This window comes from Sus scrofa, chromosome 6 (assembly GCF_054392235.1).
Source record: "Sus scrofa isolate SSC_HxYL_T2T_F1_AM1 chromosome 6, Sscrofa_HxYL_maternal_Yorkshire_Landrace_v2.0, whole genome shotgun sequence".
Lineage (NCBI taxonomy): Eukaryota > Metazoa > Chordata > Mammalia > Artiodactyla > Suidae > Sus > Sus scrofa.
In genome coordinates, this window is record NC_139388.1 from 95,857,564 (window position 1) to 95,877,646 (window position 20,083).

At 40.4% G+C, this 20,083-nt stretch overlaps 1 protein-coding gene across 2 annotated transcripts; it reads right to left on the bottom strand.

Moving 5' to 3' along the window:
• Positions 1 to 661: 661 nt before the first annotated feature.
• Positions 662 to 17,310, bottom strand: SFPQ (splicing factor proline and glutamine rich). Of its 2 annotated transcripts, none has more exons than XM_084963867.1 (12): positions 16,402 to 17,310; positions 15,486 to 15,674; positions 14,815 to 15,116; positions 14,611 to 14,706; positions 13,825 to 14,021; positions 13,636 to 13,720; positions 13,119 to 13,236; positions 12,681 to 12,729; positions 12,479 to 12,600; positions 3,698 to 3,745; positions 2,000 to 2,086; positions 662 to 751 (listed from the first exon to the last, which is right to left on the bottom strand). In XM_084963867.1, the coding sequence occupies exons 1-10, from the start codon at positions 17,212 to 17,214 to the stop codon at positions 3,722 to 3,724; spliced, it is 1,995 nt and encodes a 664-aa protein (XP_084819993.1). In that variant the 5' UTR covers positions 17,215 to 17,310; the 3' UTR covers positions 662 to 751; positions 2,000 to 2,086; positions 3,698 to 3,721. The 2 variants fall into 2 exon arrangements, with proteins under 2 accessions (XP_084819993.1, XP_084819992.1); XM_084963866.1 differs by having other exon boundaries at positions 3,698 to 10,020.
• Positions 17,311 to 20,083: the final 2,773 nt, after the last annotated feature.

Below are 20,083 nucleotides of genomic sequence, written 5' to 3' on the forward strand. Positions count from 1 at the left end.
GCTATTTTCTAAAGTGGCTACACCATTTTACATTCCCTCTAAGAGTATACAAGGGTTCTCCACATCCCTGCCAACACTTACTTTATTCTGGACATCTAGAGGTTGTGAGGTGTATCTTTTCTCCAGTTTTATTGAGGTATACTGGCAAATACAACAGTAAAATATATAAAGCGTACATGGTGATAGCATACATCACCTATTTCTCTGAGAACATTTTCAAGTTCTACTCTCTTGGCAAATTTCAATTCTATGATGCAGTGTCAGTAACAAGTCATCATGTCACACATTAGATCCCAAGATATTCGTATTACAGCTGAAAGTTTGTTGAATAATTTATGGTTCTGAGTTGCATTTACCTTTTGGCTAGATCCTTAACCTGCAGAACCACAAAAGAACTCCTGTGTTTTCTTATTGACTAATGATGTCAAACAACTTTTCGTGTACTTAATGTAATAAGTACAATGTCAACTAGCGGGAGGTCCCTAGTGGTCAAGTGGTTAGGACACTTTCACTAATTAGGCCTGACTTCAATCCCTGGTCTAGTAACTGAGATCCCAAGGCCAAAAATTAAATGCTTCACCCTGTGGCCAAGTAAGTTGCTGCCATATAAGGAAAATTCTAGAAAAATGGAAGAGTCCTACTTAAAAACAAAACGACAATCTGACTTTTTAAATGTCTTTATTAAAAGACAGGCTGTTTATTCCTCTTTGCCTTCTTCCTCACTGGTTTTCATGACACAGTTCACCTGATCCTGCCAATTAAAGGAAACAATTACTTCAAAACAAATCAGTTAAGTTCTCACATATTGATCAGCAACAACCATCTAAACCTCCCAACAGAACAGTTATATCAATCACAGAATGTAGTAGTAATAGTATTTAATGATCTCTAACATTCAAGATGATCCATTAATTGGCACTCTCTCCCTAGGTGTAAGATACAGCCCTCAATTCTCCTACTTTTAAGTTCCAAACCATGACAATCCTTTAAACTTAAGTGATAACCTAGGCTCTATTTTACTCCATTGCTCAGAAGTTAGTATCTACATATATACACTTCGTGAACATTCTAATTTTTTTTTTCGTTTTGCCAGTGGAATTGCCTCTCAATATTAAGTCACTTCTGGCAGAAATTGTTAAAATTTTATAAACAATGTTATAATATTAATTTCTTTTGTTTAACCTCTTTTTTACGTGTATAAATATCATCGTAAATACGTATCAACCTAATAGGATAGAAATATTTTTGTTTGCCAAGAGATGGTCCATCTAGCTTCTTAGCATGTTCATCAGATTATCAAGCTTCATTTTGGGGTTGAGAAATACATTGTGTAGCATCTAGTATAAATATATTATTGTTTTATGACAGGATTCATCATGGTAGAAACATCACTGGTTTGTTCTGTTTATGGTTTTCAGATGTATAATTTAGAGAAATCTCTACCCATGGTAAAACAGCTTAAGGTTAAAAAGTTTTCATTACCAGTGGAATCTGACTTAATAAAAATAGTGAATTGTTTTAAAAAATAGTGAATTGTTTTAAAATACTGTTTTCTAGTTATATAAGCAATTTATAAGTTTTATGGTATATCAGACCTGAGTTCATTAAATAGGCTGATCAAAGGAATGTTTCTGTATTATGTGTATTAACAGACAGGAACTCCTGGAGAGGTGGTGTTTTTTAGATGGTTGCAAGTAATAGAAAAGAGTCATTTTTCTTAATAAAAATATCATCTATATTAGTTTTCCATCTAATCCTAAGCATGTGACCCCACTATTTAATTATTTCAATGAAAAACAGGTAACTTCAAATTTTCTGAACCTTCCTTTCACAGTCCTCTATGGACAGAGGTAAATATACATACATATTCTTTAAAAGTCCGTTTTTCTGAGGCTTTAGCCAAACAGAAGAGGCCTGCCATACTCAGTAGGCTGTAAAAAGTATACAACCCAAGAGTTCTTCTGAAGGCAATTTATAGAGTAATAATAACTGAACTTACCTAGAAGCTTCATCAGTCTAAACAGGTTGTGGCTTTTCTTGATCACTTCATGCTGTGTGATGTCTTGAAAACAATTATTTTACCCACCTATCATTAAAAATATGTTTGTTAAAAATAACACTCAGCAGAAGTTCCCCTGCAACTCAGGGGTTTAAGGATCCAGCTGTACGTATGGCACGGATTTGATCCTTGGGAACTTCCGCATGCTATGGGTATGGGTGTGGGAAAATACCCCCCCTAAACCCAAAACATGTATTACATTTATTCATTTTTAACATGTATATTTTATTCTGGCATCAATAATGGGTATGTATTTTGGCACAGGTTCCAACACTGTTGGTTTTTTGGGCTACACTAGTGCTTACAAAAAACCTGGCCCACACCAAGGTTATACTCGCCTAAATTTTCTTCAAATGCAGTTGACCCTTGAACAGGAGGGATTAGAGGTGGGGTTCCTGTCGTGGCTCAGTGGTTAACGAATCCAACTAGGAACCATGAGGTTTTTGATCCCTGGCCTTGCTCAGGGGGTTAAGGATCTGGTGTTGCCGTGAGCTGTGGTGTTGGTTACAGACGCGCCTCGGATCCCGCGTTGCTGTGGCTCTGGCATAGGCCGGTGGCTACTGCTCCGATTTGACCCCTAGCCTAGGAACCTCCATATGTCACAGGAGCGGCCCAAGAAATGACAAAAAGAAAAAAAAAAAAAAAAAAAAAAAAAAAAAGAAGGGATTAAAAGCATTTGAAAATCCATGCATAATTTTGCAGTTGGCCCCTCATATTCGTGGACTCAACCAAACCCAGATCATGCAGTACTACAGTAGTACATACACATACATGTACAGTAATACTTATTTTACTGAAAACAAAAACAAAAACAAAACAAAAAACTGCCATTTTAAGTGAATGGGCCGCACCTGCAGCATATGGAGGTTCCCAGGCTAGGGGTCAAATCAGAGCTGTAGCCACTGGCCTATGCCACAGCCATGCCAGATCCAAGTCGTATCTGAGACCTACAACACAGCTCACAGCAACACCAGATCGTTAACCCACTGAGTGAGGCCAGGGATAGAACCTGCCTCCTCATGGAGGCTAGTCAGATTCATTTCCACTGAGCCACATTGGGAACTCCTTAAGTGAACTCTGGAAACCAAACCCATGTTCAACGGTAAACTATACTCCCAATGACTAGACAGTTGTTTCTTACATTTTACGTAAAAAGGACTCTCAAGAGAATTAGTTCAAAAAACTGAATGTAGAATTAATGAAAATACAGCATTTCTAAATTCAAAACTTCTTTTGGAGTTCTCTTGTGGCACAGCATGTTTGGGATCTGGTGGAATCACTGCAGTGGCTTGGGTTGAGACCCCAGGCCCAGGAACTTCCACATGCTATGGGTGTGGCAAAAAAAGACTTCTCTATCTTCTATGTTTTCTCTACATCTTCTCTAAATCTTTCATCTTTTTCAATCCTACTTTGTAATAAACTCTATTTTGTAATAAATATTCCCAACCTTTTCTCATTACAATCCACTTAAACCCACAGGCACACACCTATTTAAAAAACCAAAAACATAGGAGTATTATCTTAGAAGAGAAGACCTTAAAAATCAGTTTTCACTCCACATAGCTTAAATCATTAAATAGAAATCAAACCCCAAATCCTCTAAGGTTAATCTGTGTTAAGACTTCCCAAAAAACTTACCTCAAGTGAATGAACACTCCAGTATCAGCCAACATCAATCATTCTTACCTAAAGAATAATAAGAAAAAGTTAATATAAAAGACAAGGGCAAAAAGATGTGAAAATGCTAGTTAATTTCAAAATTTGAAGAGTAAAATTCCAGAGACAAAGATTGGGGGGCAAGTTACAGCATAAAAAATAGGAAGAAACTTTATGGGGGGGAAAAAAAATCTAAAATCATTCTGACGTAAGGTAGTTGTAGACACCTGAATTGGAATGAGAGCTGTTTCTTCTTTTAAAACACAAAAGCCTAACTACTATTTTCACCAGTCTGAGCACAATGAAGTTTGACTGCAACCCAAAATATACTATCCCTTATGTGAAGGTATGTGACAACGTTTACCTCACCAAATGAGTTTTAACATCGGCTCTTTTCATATAAAAGCACATACCCTGCTCCCCACCAAGTATGTCTTCCATTCTCAGGTGGACTGACCACCTTCAGCAGGAGTCCTCCAAGAGTGCCCTCCCCATTCCACAGTACACAACAATGCAGTTGTTATCTGCACTCCTATGTATTGGCCTCATTCTTTCCCTCTTAAGTCCTCACTGAGTTTTTAACTTAGGGCAGGGAAGCTATGCCTTATCAGGACAGCAAGGAACCTGAATTTTTCTGAGGGAGAAGACATTCACCTTCACTATATTATCTCTGGCAGGGCCACAGTGCACAAAAACCAGAAAGATCAGCCTTAACTCAAATTCCAGGTTTTTCTTCCTTCCTGATTATCAGTGACTGCCAAGGGTATATGAAACAGTTCCCTGTTGCACATGTACCATCCATAAGGGATACTATATCGTTTTGCATTCTTCCTCCATTCTCCAGATTATTCTATTCTGCCTTCCATCCCCCTTTTCACCCTCCAAATAAAATCTTTTCAGCACTGGTGTTCAAAAGCAACATTTTTATGTTTGATGGTTTACCAACAACTGTGAGATTTCCACAGTTGAGTCTTAAAAATTGCCAATCATTATCTAGCAGCAATGACAGATGATTAGGAGCAGCCAAATCCTCTGAGTTCTTTCCCTAAGAGGCAGCCATTTGGGAACTGCACTAGCTGACAGAGCACTGAAACAGTATCAGCTAAAGCCAAAACCAAGTAAAGGCCCAGAGCAAACATCCCGGCTCTCTAGAACCTGTCCAAAATCATTAAGGGAAAGGCAGTAAATGCAGGACTGTGGATCATGTCACTGCAGCTGACAATGATTAACAATAGGAAACATGCAACCCCCATTAAGGTTATAAGTCCAAAACTAGTCACACGCATCTGTTCGTTGGGGAAAAGTGAGACTATTGAGCATTCTTTGTAGGTTTTGCAACCTTATGTGAAGAGTACCCATTGCATTTCTTTCATCTTTCATAAAGCACCGGTATCTGTTCCAAGGGCCTAACAGTACGAAAATACATTCTGGCATCACACCTCTGAACTTCAGACCGTTCTCATTAAAAATAGTAATTTTGGTTTGTAATAAGAAAAGACTATGAAATACAATGCAAGCACCTCAGTATAGAGTTATTACTGAAACCCACTTAATCCCCAGCCTTTTGACTGATCTTTTAAAAAGACCTTCTGCACTAAGATTCACAAATTATAGCTACTTACAAATCAAACCTAGTTAGATAGAATCAACTTAAGTCACAGGTTTCTCATTGAAAGTGCAAAAGCCTATTCGTCTTGAAATAAGTAGAATGAAGCAAAATTAACCCCCCACCCGAATGATGTCCATATATGTATTTTAACAAGTACATTCTCTCAAGATTGTTACTGACTGTTAAGAAATAAATCTGACCTTTTATTTCTAAACAATCACTGAACCATGGTAGCAATTATTGGCCACCATAATGGATTATCCCATGGGAAAAACCCTATCAGGGTTGCAGAATGTCAAGAATGTCACTGAGTATTGTTTGATGTGCATTGTGTTACTAATATAGAGAGCTAAACTAGTCACCATTTGCTCTTTTACCTAGCAGGAGAACCAAGTCACTTGGTTGAATGGACTACATATTAAGCACAAATTTGTCCCCACCTTGTGAACTGCTTGCCAAAAGGCAAGTCATTTTTCTTGATATAATGAAAGAAAATTCTCAGTCATGAAGAGTTTCACCAATATTTATGCAAAGTAAACCAAACTTCTCAGTTACAGAGCAGAAAACATTATGAAAGCTGTTTCTCATGCATGGTAGCTAAAAACCAGTTCATAGACCAAAAAGTTCAGCTGAATTGAGGTCTGGAACAACAGTCGATGCAAAGTTTAAATCCTAAGCAACAAAGGAAGATGCTTTTGAAGACTTACTACTGTTTTCATAATTAAACATTTTGGATTATAACGTCACATCCCTCAAGCTAAGGGAACCAAATTCAAAAAGCTACTCTGAACATTTGCAGTTACCCTACAGAATACGACGAAGTCTTACGATTGGGAAATGATTCCCAACATGGATTCAATAGGCAAGTCAACATGCCACACCACTTTTCCCCAGGTTTAGAGTAGATATGTATTTAGGTAAATCACAGAGCTTTAACTATTCATGTTAGATTCCCATCTATGTCCAAGTTAGTAACAAAAGTGTTCCCACTAGAGCCCATTTTAAAAATTTTCTAAAATCACACTGCAAAAAAAAAAAAAACAAACAAAAAAACAAAACCACTGTACTTTTCATCTTAATTACTCAACCTGTAGAGTAATTACCAAGGTTACACTGTGAAATTATCGACATTGCTGACCCATGGGCAGGTCAGTTTGCTACAAGAGAGACTAATTATCACATGCTACAATCTGTGTCAAGATGCTGAAAGCATTCTACTTTCCAAGTATGGTATGGTTCCCTCTCCCCCACACCACTGACGTGTTCCATGTTATCTTCAGTTACAATGCAACTAAGGAAAACCACACAACTGAATCAGATGTACCAAATATTCCAGTTTGCACTTTTTATCTGAGAACTGCAACACACTGAATTCTGCCTGACAGATTACAGCTCTACACCCAAACCCACGCAGTTTTGATATAAGCTAGCTTTATCATACAAGTGTTAGGTGCTGCACTGTAATTTCATTGTCAGAAGTATGATGTCAGAATGCCCACGGAATAAAGTACATATCAAGTCACCAAGTTAGATTATATTGCTTGTTACCTACCTGTATGCAGTCGGCAATGAGAATCTCGGAGCAAGCAGGAATACTACATCCGGGTCCTAATGTCCATTGCCATTTGCGGTACTACGTTCCTCACAGTTACGCACTGCAGAAATGCTGGCTAAATGCAGTTATGTAGCAGGCCACTACTTTAATAGTGCATAATTGCAGTCCAAGAACACCAGAAAATATTCTGCCACAACTTAGTGGCTTGCCCAAGAAAAGCCAAGTATCTAGATTTTTATCTGCCATAATATGCCACTTATAAAATTGCACAGGCGTAACATTACAATTTCCCAAATTATTATCTGTTTATATTAGTGGTATAATACATCTAGTAAAGAGTGGTGTGGTTTATAGCACTTCTCTTAGAAGTTTGCTAAACAAAGAGGATTATGGTTTCACTAAAGGTAAGCCAATGGGTTAAGTTTCTAAAATATCTACTAAATACCCCGGGATCTCTCAGAGAATGTAAAGATCAGGAGTAGTAAGTTTAAAAACAATCTGTTCCTCTTAAAACAAAATTATGAGAGAAAGTAGAGAAGAGGAAATGAGGGCAGGTCTTTCTTTAAATGAGAAAAATGGCTAAAATACTTCAAAAGTACTACCTTCCCTTTCCCACCCCAAGTTCCATAAATCAGCTTTTAGGAAACTACTTTTTAAGATGATTTAATTCACATTAGGCTAAAAACTATCATATCCAAGACTTGTTGAAAGTCTATTTGAGTAGCTTACAATCCTTGGTACACTGCTGTTTCAGTGATGAAAAGTCAATACTTAGTGGAAACTAAGCCAACATTATTTGCTAAACAATGTTTAGCAATTCTACACAGTCTAAGGCTTTCAAAACCACAACTTTCAGGAGATTATCCATTAGCATCCTTCACCACTCTTCAAAGGTACAATACTACCAAAACTTATTTTAGGGGTCTGTGCCAGCATCCCTTATAAAGAAAGGCATGTAATCTGAAAAATAAACTGAAACATTAATTTTATAGGCAGATTTCCCACTTTCCCACCAGCCCCCACCCACACACATTCAAGTTCACCCTCTGTGGGTGTCCCATGAACACCCCTTATTTTCTTATCATTAGTGGAGTCCCTACCATACAATTCAATCAAATTGTAATGGACTCCTTTCAAATCAAGACCCTTGTTTACGGTACAGAAAAATCTCATACATTATCACCAATTAATGACTTGGGACAAAACTTCCTCATTGACAGAATTATGGTCGAACCACCCATTTCCAAGAGTCTTGGTGAATAAAGTAATGAACATTTTCTAGTTAGATTCTCCCTTAATTAGCACACCAGATACCTGTCTGTCACACAACCAGAATTTGGTTGCATGCCTTTATACTCCACTAGAGTTTTACTTTTAGAATTATCAGGTTTCCTATGCACAAAGTGCTCAATTGTTTCAGCAAAAGGTATCCCTTTGTACTCAGGCACAATACTAAGCCTTCAGCATTTTAACAAAGAGTTGATTTAGAATTTTACTTTTGCCAATTAACACCAACAGAGGTGAAAAGGAGGAAGACACATTCCATAGTAAGAGTTCTATAATGTACAAATTTGAATGGAAACATAACTAAGAACAAAGCCAAACCATTCAATTACTTTACCTACTACTTTTAGGAAGTTGTTCCTCTGCTAACAATATATACACTGGGGAAGCAGATTCCCTCTGTACTACAGACAACAGTAACAATCTACTTTAATATTAAGTCAAAATGGCTCCAATGGAAGGAGAGTCAATGAAGTTGGCGATAAACTGACACCACCATCGAAGCACTCCAAAGCTTTATGGTGGAAGAAGTATTTGTACTGTGTAGCATGATCAACTCTCTCCAGATTTAGTGCTACATCAAAAGTAAACTGAAAAAAACTGGTTAAAAAAATATTTCACAGTAAGAATGGTTCTCTGTAAGCCTATTATTAATGAGTCACCACCAGCTCTTAAAGTTTTTCATAGTCCTACAGATTTTGCCCAACAGAAGTAGCACAAGGAGATGTAAAAGTTACAGAGTACAAATTTGTATGTAACTAAACCTACTTTATGATTACTCCACTTACTTCCGAGTTTAATTTTTCAGACTAAACTCCATCTTTATAAATCACTTGAAGTAATACATGAAAAGACTTCATGTTTAACAATCTTTAATTCAAATGTGAAAGTTTGATACAAGCCATTTGGAGGGCTTGGGACTTATTCTTTAAAAAACAAGAATGGAGGAATGCAACAAAATGATATTTCCACTTTTTCTTCAGAAACTTTCAAGGAAAGGCTAGATCATAGGGCCATAAAAGATCCATTTGAGTCATACCCACTTTCTCCCCCTACCAACAATCTTACACCCATTCTATAATCTTGTACACATTCCTGAATGAAGATTAACAGTTCATCAGCTTTGCTTACATAGCCATTTAAAAATACTTAGCACCGGCTTGCTTCCTGTAACGCCAACAAATCATGGAACTACTTCAATGTGCATTTCTTCTTTTTAAAACAAGGGGGGCACTTATATGTAGAAAGCAATACTCAGCCTACAAATACATTTCCCAGAAATGGCATATGCCATTCAAAGGCCTAGACACTCTTATGCTTTCCAAGTGGAATACCTAGCCTAATGTGCTATAGAAGCATGAATGGCAAAGTTGAAGATCAATATCATAACTATTTTTTTCTATTTATTTGAAGCACAGTAAAAAAAATTGGTACACTTTGGAAATTCAGTGGCACAAGGTACACTGCCATAACTTGAGGGACATTATACAGTTTAAAAAAAAAAGGAAAAAAGGAAAAAAAGGAAGAAAAATTCCCCTGTTTCAAACACTGCATTACATAATTTTACCTGCCCAAACAGACCATTTACAAATATTAGGTCAATAAACTGCTAACATCCATAAAAAGGTAGCTTTCTTACTAAAATGCAAGAATTTAAAAGATTGGTATCTAAACAAGAAAAGACAAAAACAAACTGGAATGAAAGCCTAGATATCACATCTAAAATCGGGGTTTTTTGTTTGGGCCTTCATACTCTTCTCTCCCTCTACCATATCCTGCCGGAGTTCCAGGCCCCATTCCTCTAGGACCCTGTCCACCCACAGGTCCCGCACCTCCCTGCCCAAAGCGCTCAGTACGCTATTGGAACAGTAATTAACAGTTCATTATATGTAGTTGATGTCCATGTGTGTTAAGTAAATATTTTAGAAGGTTCCGTAGTCAACGTTCGTCGATACAATCACCAATGAGTCGATCCACAGGTACCGGGAACATAGAAAGGAAAAAAGGGTAATTTGAAAATTAGTTTACGATAATACATGCCTTGTGGTATGTTCCCACTTGAGCCATTCTCATACACCTGTTTCAAAGAATAGATCTTCCCTGTAGTGCTAAAAAATTTAAGAATTAGTGCAGATGTGAAAACCCATTCCAAAATGAGTTTTAAAAAATTTCACATCAGATTAAACCCACTGAAAAAGCTTACGAACTTCTCACTTTCAAGGTCTGAACAGGAAATTAATTTCCAAGTAAGCCTAACAAGCCCAACCAGACAGGTTCAATTCACTCAATGAAGTGACAAAGACCTACTCACCAGTTAGTGGCTGCATAAGAAACCTTGTGCTTTTCAAGATCTTAAGACACATCTGCTAAGTTGCAGAAATCTTAAAAAGGTTCAAAGTTTTTAATAAAATGCTACCAGACTACAAAAAGAAAAAGCAAAAAGACTAACAGATTTAGTCACTTAACCAGCACAGTAACTTGATTTACAAGTGTGTTGCCATGTTCTCACAGGTATACCACCTTCAAAGCCATCACTATATAACCAGAGACAATTAGGTTCACAGTACTGTTCTCTATCATCCTCTATCATTGCAAACTGACTGAATATACAAGCCCACCCTCATAACAGCCACACTGTGAAAAGTCCACTGAGAGTTATGATTCCTTGTTTTGGGTGTCTCCCAAAGAGCATTAACACTAAGCTTAAGTGACTGCAATAAAGCAGAACTTCATTATTCCATCTAGTTTAGGTACTTCTCTAAGTTCTAAAAACCTATAATCCCAAACAGAAGAACCCTACAGATATGCAAGCAAAGCAGACTGAACTACCTTTCAAATTCCATTTAAAATAGAACAAGTTACTCAGAGTATTGTTCAAAAAAACCCCCAAAAAACCAAAAACCCAAAACCAGAACAACCACCAAAAAAAAAGGCCAAAAAACTCGCAGAAATTAAAATGGCATCAGGGTTTTAACTGTCCCTATAATTTCAACATGCTTCCTATAAAATGCTACAGGGCTACTTGAAAACACTAAATCTCAATCTTTCAAAACTATTTTTCAAAATCCTAAAATTTTAAGTTTTCAGCGCATTGTACTTTTATGTTGTATCTCAAAAAGGTAAAAAGGAAGTTTGGGGGTTTTACACATCTTAGAACCCAGGAACTCCGTGTTACATGTACTACAGAACCTTAACTGTGGGAACATCATGTCAAATTAGTGTTACAAAAAACTTATCTTCACCTGCCTCTTAGGAAGCATAGATACCAAAATGTTACCCACATTATTTTTTAAATGTAATTTGAAGAAAGCTAACAGCGCTAAATTTAACCCAACCAGTTATTTATTTATGATTCTAATTCTCAAAAGCCTATGTAGATTTTTAAATAGATGAAGCCCCACTCTAAATCCTTATGTTCCTATTTGTAAAATGAATCTAGTAAGCTACATGCTGCAGCTTCCCTCCTTTGAAAAGTCTGCAGGTGAGCTAATCAGATTCAATTCAGTTGTGAAAATGCACTTTTCTCCAAACCCACCTCTAAAGCCGATATTCAGTTCTAATAAGGATTGTAAAGCCCTAATACAGCCACTCAGACCAAATTCATTTGATTGTTCTAAAGTATTCTGACCAGCTACCTGTATGGCTAAAATATAACAGCATCAAGAGGGTTCAGATCAATTGAACTCAACTAGTATGCTTTAAATTATCACTGATTTTTGCTACTCTGTAGCAAAACAGAGATGTCAGTGTATTTTAGAAGTGTACCTACAGACAGGCCCAACAAGTGGGTAACGACGAGTCCGAAGACTAAAAACAATTTCCTTTTCATGGGTCAAGTCACACCAAATATAGGTCAAAGTCCTACACATCACTAAAATATGCCTAAAGCTACAAACAAGCCTGATTCATACTTATGGCAAATACCAGCTTAATGAATGACAGTTTGCCATTTGATTATTTTCGCTGTGATGTAGAATCAGGTATATTATCTACCATTTAGAATTTGGATTTGCCATGTGCTAGAGTGCAAGAGAACACAAGCAATATAATGGAAAGCAACTAAGTCTACTTATTGCCAAAGGTAACTCCACATACTACTAACAGCATTGACTTTTTGTTGGCAACCTTAATTGTTTAGGTTACCACACTGAGTTCTTCTATGTTGCCAAAGTATTCCTCAATATTACGGATTTACAGGATAGGGGAACTAAAAGAAGTCCAGTCACCTACTTGAAAAACAAAAACAAAAAACACACACACGTAAGTTGTGAAAATGAGAACTTCCTTTTGAGCTATGTCCCACAGGATACATTACCATGTCGCTTCCCATCATGGAACCACTCATAGTTGCTGGTGGAACTCCAGGATTAGCTTCATAACCTATGCCACCACCACCACCTAGAGGTGGAAATTTCTGGCCTCCTGAACCATAGGGATCTAGGAAACAAAAATGCTGGTTACAACTCATCCAGAATATTGCTCTCCAGTGGTATTACTAATTTAATTTTCATTCTTACCTCCCATGTTCATTGCTCCTCCACCACCCATTCTCATGTCTCTTTCTCTCTGAAAGAAAAAAAAAAAAAAAAATCTTTCATACATCTGTAACCATACCCATACTAAATATTCTAGAGTACAAAGGTTATTTCCAAAACCTAAAAGTTGTTTCCAACTTAAGGAAAAAACTCAGGCAATTTTAAAAATCAATGTTCTGAAACCAGTTATTGAGAGTCCATTATCAAAAGATCTATAAAGCTTCTCAATCAATGAAATCTTTTGGCTTACCCAATGAGAAGATAAAACACAAAGCATATCAATTTCAATGTGCTAGTGTTAAAAAGGAACAGTGGCAGAATGGACATAATGTAAAATACTATATTTAAATGCATAAAATTTCACTCTAGGTATCTATAAATTTTGTAGAAAAAAGTTCCACATTACAAAAGGTTACTTACTGGATCCATGTAGCCCATCCGACTGTAACTTTCCTCTCTTTGGCGTCTCATCTGTTCTTCCATTTCACGTTGACGGATCATCATCTCTTCTTCCCTCCTACGTCGTTCCTCTTCTTGCCTAGAAAATTCATCAAGCATAAAGAACCAGTGTTAGCCAGATTTTAAAAATTCAATTTGGGAAATTTCCTGTTGGCCTAGCAGTTAAGGTTGCAGCTGTGGTGCAGGGTCAGTCCCTGGCCAGGGAACTTCCAAATGCCTTGGGCACGGCCAAAAATTATAAGCCAAGGTTAGAGTAAATACAAAGGCTGGGGACAGTGACTCTTAAAGAGAACAGCCCTACAAACACTCCAGCATAGTTTGAGCCTTATTAACCAAAATCTTATTCTATTCCAATTTTAGGCATTAAAACAACACTGACGTCATCTTTAACACCTCTGTACATCCTGATTCACCTTCGAAATTTAGAGACATTTAATGCAGAAAGCAAAAGGTAAATTTTAATTTAACAAAATTTTACCTCAATTGCATTTCTTTACGTTTCTGCATTTCTTGATTGTGAAGTTCTTCCATGCGCCTTAATTCTTCCTGGCGTCTCATCAAATCTGAACATTGGAAAATTTTATTTTAGAGTCACATTAATTTCTATCTAATAAGCTAAAAAGGCAACTGATCCTAACAGCAAAATTCACACAGGGGAAACTTTTACCTTGACGCAAAAGATTTGCCTGGTGCTCATGATAGGCATCTTCCATTTCACTTTCCAATTTGTCTTTTGCATCTTTCATGTTTTTTTCAACTTGTTCCCGTTGCTGTTTTTCCATTTCATCCAAGGACTTCCACCGCTGAGAATATTCATACTCAAATGTGCCATGCTGGGCAAAACGAGGAGGAGTTTCTCTCTCCCTGACAATATTTAAACATGAACCAATTTATGGATGCACACAGAAATGTTTGATTTCCCCTAAAAAACAATGGTCTTCTAGTGGGCCTGTCACTTGTAGGAAATAACAGAAGAAAATAAAAGCCACTTTGGTTGTTATCTTTCCAGCAAAAATAGTACATGTTAATGCCCAAAATGATACATTGGAGTTCCTGTTGTGGCTCAGTGGAAACTGAATCTGACTAGCATCCATGAGGACAGAGGTTCAATCCCTGGCTTCACTCAGTGGGTTAAGGATCTGGCGTTGCCATAAGCTGTGGTGTAGGTGGCAGAGGTGGCTCGGATTTGTGGTTGCTGTGGCATAGGCAAGTAGCTACAGCTCTGATTTGATCCCTGGCCTGGGAACCTTCATATATGCCACAGGTTTGGCCCTAAAAAAACCAAACAAAAAAGGATACACTGATTCAAAACTGCTAACTTTATAAGCCTAGAGTTCCTAATTAAGCATTTCCATTTTGAAGAATTTCGTGTATTTTAAGCAAACTTGAAAAACTACTATAAACAAGTTCTTGTTCATTCTCAAAAACTGTCCCAAAGTTTAATCAATCTTACTTTTGATACATTGGATTCTTCTGCGCAAGTTTTTCAGGAAGACCATCTTCGTCATCTAACTGTTCAAGTGGCTCCACAATGACTGGACGAGGAGTTCTAACAACAAAAATGGTTCCATCTTAACTTTTGTTCCTATTTTAGTGCAGTTTCCTCATACAGATCAATAAATCAAAATTGCCAGAATGAGCATTAAAAAAAACTTACGTTGTCAGTAAGAAAACACCTTCACTGCATCTTTCAAATGCTTTTCTTGCTGCTGGTTTAGAAGCAAATTCTACAATGCCTTTCCCGGTAGATCTTCCACGATCATCCACAATTACAACAGCCCTTTCAATAGGACCAAACTGGCTAAAGGCTTCTTCCAACAGTTCATTGGAAACATAAGGTGAAAGATTTCGAACAGAAAGGGCAGCAGCATGTGTGGCAAATCGAACCCGAAGCTGTCTACCTCTCATCGGTGTATCATCAAGTTCAGCTTTAGCAATTTCAGCCAAAGCTCTAGATTCCTGAAAGACATACATTCATGTTAATGACCTCAAAACTGGCTGATATCCACCCTAAAATTGTCGCAAGCCTATTTCCCAATACGATTCTTCCACCAGCTCAGTTCAACTATCTCCAGGCAGCCCTTCCTGACATTGCTCTAGGGAGGTAAGGTAAATACCTTACCAACCCAACTCCTTGTTTCTTGAGAAACCAACATTACGCACTATACTGCAGTTGCATCCTTAATTTGAGCATGATAAAAAATTCTAAAAGCAATTTATCCTTGCTGGTTAGTTTAAAATACAGTATGTTTGTATTAGGAAAAAACAAAACCCTTTAAATTACACAAAAAAAAAAAAACCCCCACAAAAACAAATAACCACACTCACAAGCTTAATAAATCCGAATCCTTTCCCTTTGTTGATGAAAACTTCTCCCGGTTCTCCATATTTAGCAAATAGTCTTTTAAATTCATCCTCTGTGATATCAGCAGGTAGATTCCCAACAAACAACCGACAACGTTGGGTATAAGTTTTCTCTCCAGGCCTCCTCAAGAGAGACAAGTTGGCTTTAAAACCCTAATGAAAAAAAAGGCATTTTCAGACACCAATGACCTCTGGAAAATAGGAAAACCCAGTAATAATCTTTTTTCCCCAAACTGGATGTTACCAATCCAGTCGCTTTTCTGTTCCATTTAAAAACAAAAAATGCTACTACATTTACGGGTTTCATGACACAACTACAATCCTAACAGCAAACAGCCAAAATCACCCAGTATACTCTTGAAATCGAATAGGAAGACCTCCCTAGATTAAGCTCTATAACAGGACCTCATCAGCCGTATGCCGAGTATCCCCGACAGAATCAAAATCGTAGCAGACAAAACATAAGAGAGTGCTTAAGTATTAACAAGAAGGGAAAGGGACGGAAGTGTCATTGTCAACGACAAGACTTGCGCCTGCGCGCTTAGGACCGGAACTCCCTCCATCTCTCCAATCCTACATTTCACTCTGCTCTGGTTCCAAAAGTCCGCTAGTTTCAATACGGCGCACCATAGCTTAGCATCACCTTAAGGCCACCCCCGCGACTGCTGCGCCAGTCGGGTGGCCAACCACAGGGGCCTGCTAGCGGACCCACGCCATCCGCCTCCCGCTCCGGCAGCCGGCCCCGCCCCTCCTCGTCTCCCGCGCGCAGGCGCTCTTTCCGGTCTCCGACAAAATGGAGGGCGGGGAGGGGAAGGGAAGGGAAAAGAGGGGGCCGCCGCCATCTTAGAGAAACCGACGCGTAGCTCTGGGAGACACTCACCTCCGAGTCCGAGATCTTTTCCTCACTGCGGCCGCCGGGCCCGCCCGGTGGTGGCCCTTGGTGGTGCTGCTGGTGGTACGGCGGGTGGTGCTGCCGGCCGCCGCGGGGCTCCCCACCGCCTCGGTGCGGCGGTTTGGCGTGGCCGCCAGGGGTGCTTAGGCCCGGGCCGCCGCCGGGCTTCGGCCCGCCTGGCATTTTGCCGCCTTTGGGGCCGCCAGGTCCCGGGCCCTGCTTAGGTCCGGGGCCTGGGCCCCCTGCGGGTGGAGGAGGCGGGCCCCCAGCCTGAGGCGGGGTGGTGGGGACACCGCCGCTCGGCGGCGCAGGCGGAGGTGCCCCGGGGGGCGCCGAAGTGACGGCCGGCGGCGGGGTCGGGGTGGGGCCCGACCCCGTGGGGGCCCCGGAGGTCGGGGGGGTGGCGGGCGGCGCCGAACCAGAAGCCGGGGGAGCGTTGCCTACTCCGGGAGCCGGGCCGGGCCCCTGAGAAACGACGGGCTTGGACGAGTCCTGTGGAGGCGGCGGCGGCTGCTGATGCGGCGGTGGCTGGTGCGGCGGCGGCTGAAGCGGCGGCGGCTGCTGTGGTGGCGGCTGCTGCGGCGGCGGCTGTTGCTGTTGCTGGTGCGGAGGCGGTGGCGGGATCGGGGGCTTGGGACCACCCTGGCCCGGGCCGGGCCCCATAGGTCCGCGGTTCTGATTGAGGCCCATGCCTGGCGGCGGGGAGCGGAAATCGTGGAGGCCGCCGCGGCCGCCGCCCCCTCCGCGCCGGTGGAAGCCGCCACCGCCACCGCCCCGGCTTCGGAACCGATCCCGAGACATGTCTGTAACCAAGGGGCGGTCGAGGCAGAAGCGGAGAAGACGCTCAGGAAACGTGGAGGCCACCTTGCTTCTCACAAGATGGCGGATGACACAGGCGGCGCGCCGCCTTTGTCCTCCTCTTATATAGGCCGGCTGGCTTGGCCCCGCCTACTTCTGGATCAATAGCGGCAATAGCCAATTGCAATTACTGTACTTGATGACGCTAAGTTACGAGGAGTTAATCTTTCCTATTGGCTCCCGGATGAGAGGCGGGAGGCATGGAGTGGCTGAAGTTTCCAGTAAGCCAATGGGCGGAAAAGGAGTTGGCTGTAGGTGACGGTGATTTGCTGAGAGATATTTGAATGGGTTCGCCGGAGCAATTTTTCCCTTGGAAGCAGATAGCCAGGGCCCTATCAGCTCCTGGGGAGAGATGTTAGCAAGTCCTTTCTTTCTTGATTGCCCTTAAGAGCAGCCTGCTGATATCCTCCCCCAGAAAGAACCTACAGCCTCCAGCTCAAAAGCATAAATTAAGTGCCTGCTATCTTTTCTACCTTGTGCTGGGCCCATAAATTTAGAGAAAAATTTTTTTTTACCGATTTCGCACACTTGATCTTACTGATTTCATTTTGGAATCTCACTGGAGTACTGGTTTGTTCTAGCAGTAAAAGTGTCGCCATGGGCTTTAGTGATTGCTCTTTGTTCAAAAAGAAAGGCCTTGATTTTGTGTGTATACACTAATTTACAAACACATCACAGGAAGAAATGAACGTTTTTCTTAATTCTACAAACCACAAAACACTTTATGGACAGATTAAGATGCTTTAAAACTAGATTATTAATACAAAACAAATGAATCTTTCCACAGAAAAGAAACTCATGGACTGGAAGAACAGACTTGTGGTTGCCTAGGGGAAAGGGGAGGGAGGGAGGTGGACTGGGAGTTTGGGGTTAATAGATGCAAACTATTGCATTTGGAGTGGGTAAGCAATGAGATGCTGCTGTATAGCACAGGCAACTATATCTAGTCACTTGTGATGGAAATGATGGGGGATAATGTGAGAAAAGAATATGTATATATATATATATGTATTACTGGATCACTTCACACAGTAAAAATCGACAGAACACTGTATAGCAACTATAACAGAAAAAAAAATCATAAGAAATGTTTAAAAATGCAAATCAGGAGTTCCCGTCGTGGCTCAGTGGTTAACGAATCCGACTAGGAACCATGAGGTTGTGCGTTGGATCCCTGGCCTCGCTCAGTGGGTTAAGGATCCAGCGTTGCCCTGAGCTGTGGTATAGGTCGCAGACACAGCTCATATCCTGCGTTGCTGCCTCTCTGGTGTAGGCGGGTGGCTACAGCTCCGATTAGACCCCTAGCCTGGGAATCTCCATATGTTGCAGGTGTGGCCCTAGAAAGGCAAAAAGACAAATAAATAAATAAATAAATTTTTAAAAAATGCAAATCAGAAAAATAAAAACATAAAATTCCAATATTGAATTATCTATACATATCAACGAAGGGGCAGAATCCAACTACTTTGAAGAGCATAAGCCATTTCCCTTGATACCTCTCTTAATGTCATCTATGGACCTTTGGGTGGATAATTCCTCCCTCAATAAATATTAGCTTATGACTCATTGTCGTCCTTTCTGATTCTGTTCATCACTTGACATCTATGTTCTCTACCTCCTCACCTCCAACAATCTCTTTACATCCTATATCAGCTATCCCACCCACATCATAGTTAATCCTATGTTATTGCCACAACATTCCTAAAAAGCACTATTTCAAACATCTCAACTGTCTGACATAGTAACTCTGATTTTTTTTTTTTTTTTTGTCTTTTTTGTTGTTGTTGTTGCTATTTCTTGGGCCGCTCCCTCGGCATATGGAGATTCCCAGGCTAGGGGTTGAATCGGAGCTGTAGCCACCGGCCTACGCCAGAGCCACAGCAACACGGGATCCGAGCCGCGTCTGCAACCTACACCACAGCTCATGGCAACGCCAGATCGTTAACCCACTGAGCAAGGGCAGGGACCGAACCTGCAACCTCATGGTTCCTAGTTGGATTCGTTAACCACTGCGCCACGACGGAAACTCCAGTAACTCTGATTTTTTGACCTCATCAAAACCTGCAAACCATTAACTGTATCACTTTTTCATTATCTCTCATATTCTTATATTTATAACTTGTGTCACCCATTTATTTTTTGTTTTCATGTTTTAATGGCTGCACCTGAAGCATACGGAAATTCCCAGGCCAGGGATTGAATCTGAGCCACAGCTGCATCCTACTGTGGCAATGCCAGATCTTGTAACACACTGTACTGGGCAAGGGATCAAACCTGCTCCTCTGCAGCAACCTGAGCTGCTGAGTCAGGTTCTTAACCCACTGCGCCACAACGGGAACTCCCTATTACCTACTTTAGATGTTATAATTGCCACAAATCTTGGTTTGTTGTTTTTTTTTGCCATTTCTTGGGGCGCTCCCTCGGCATATGGGAGGTTCCCAGGCTAGGGGTCTAATTGGAGCTGTAGCCGCCAGCCTATGCCAGAGCCATAGCAACTCAGGATCCAAGCTGCGTCTGCAACCTACACCATAGCTCATGGCAACGCCAGATGTTTAACCCACTGAGCAAGGGCAGGTATCGAACCCCCAACCTCATGATTCCTAGTCGGATTCGTTAACCACTGAGAAAGGGCAGGGATCGAACCCGCAACCTCAAGGTTCCTAATCGGATTTGTTAACCACTGCGCCACGACGGGAACTCCCCACAAATCTTGTTTTTTTTCTCACCTGCTAAAACTCCAAGTCTGGTGGGACCAAACAATTCACCTTCTATATACGTATAGCTATGTCACTTTAATGTACAGCAGAAATTA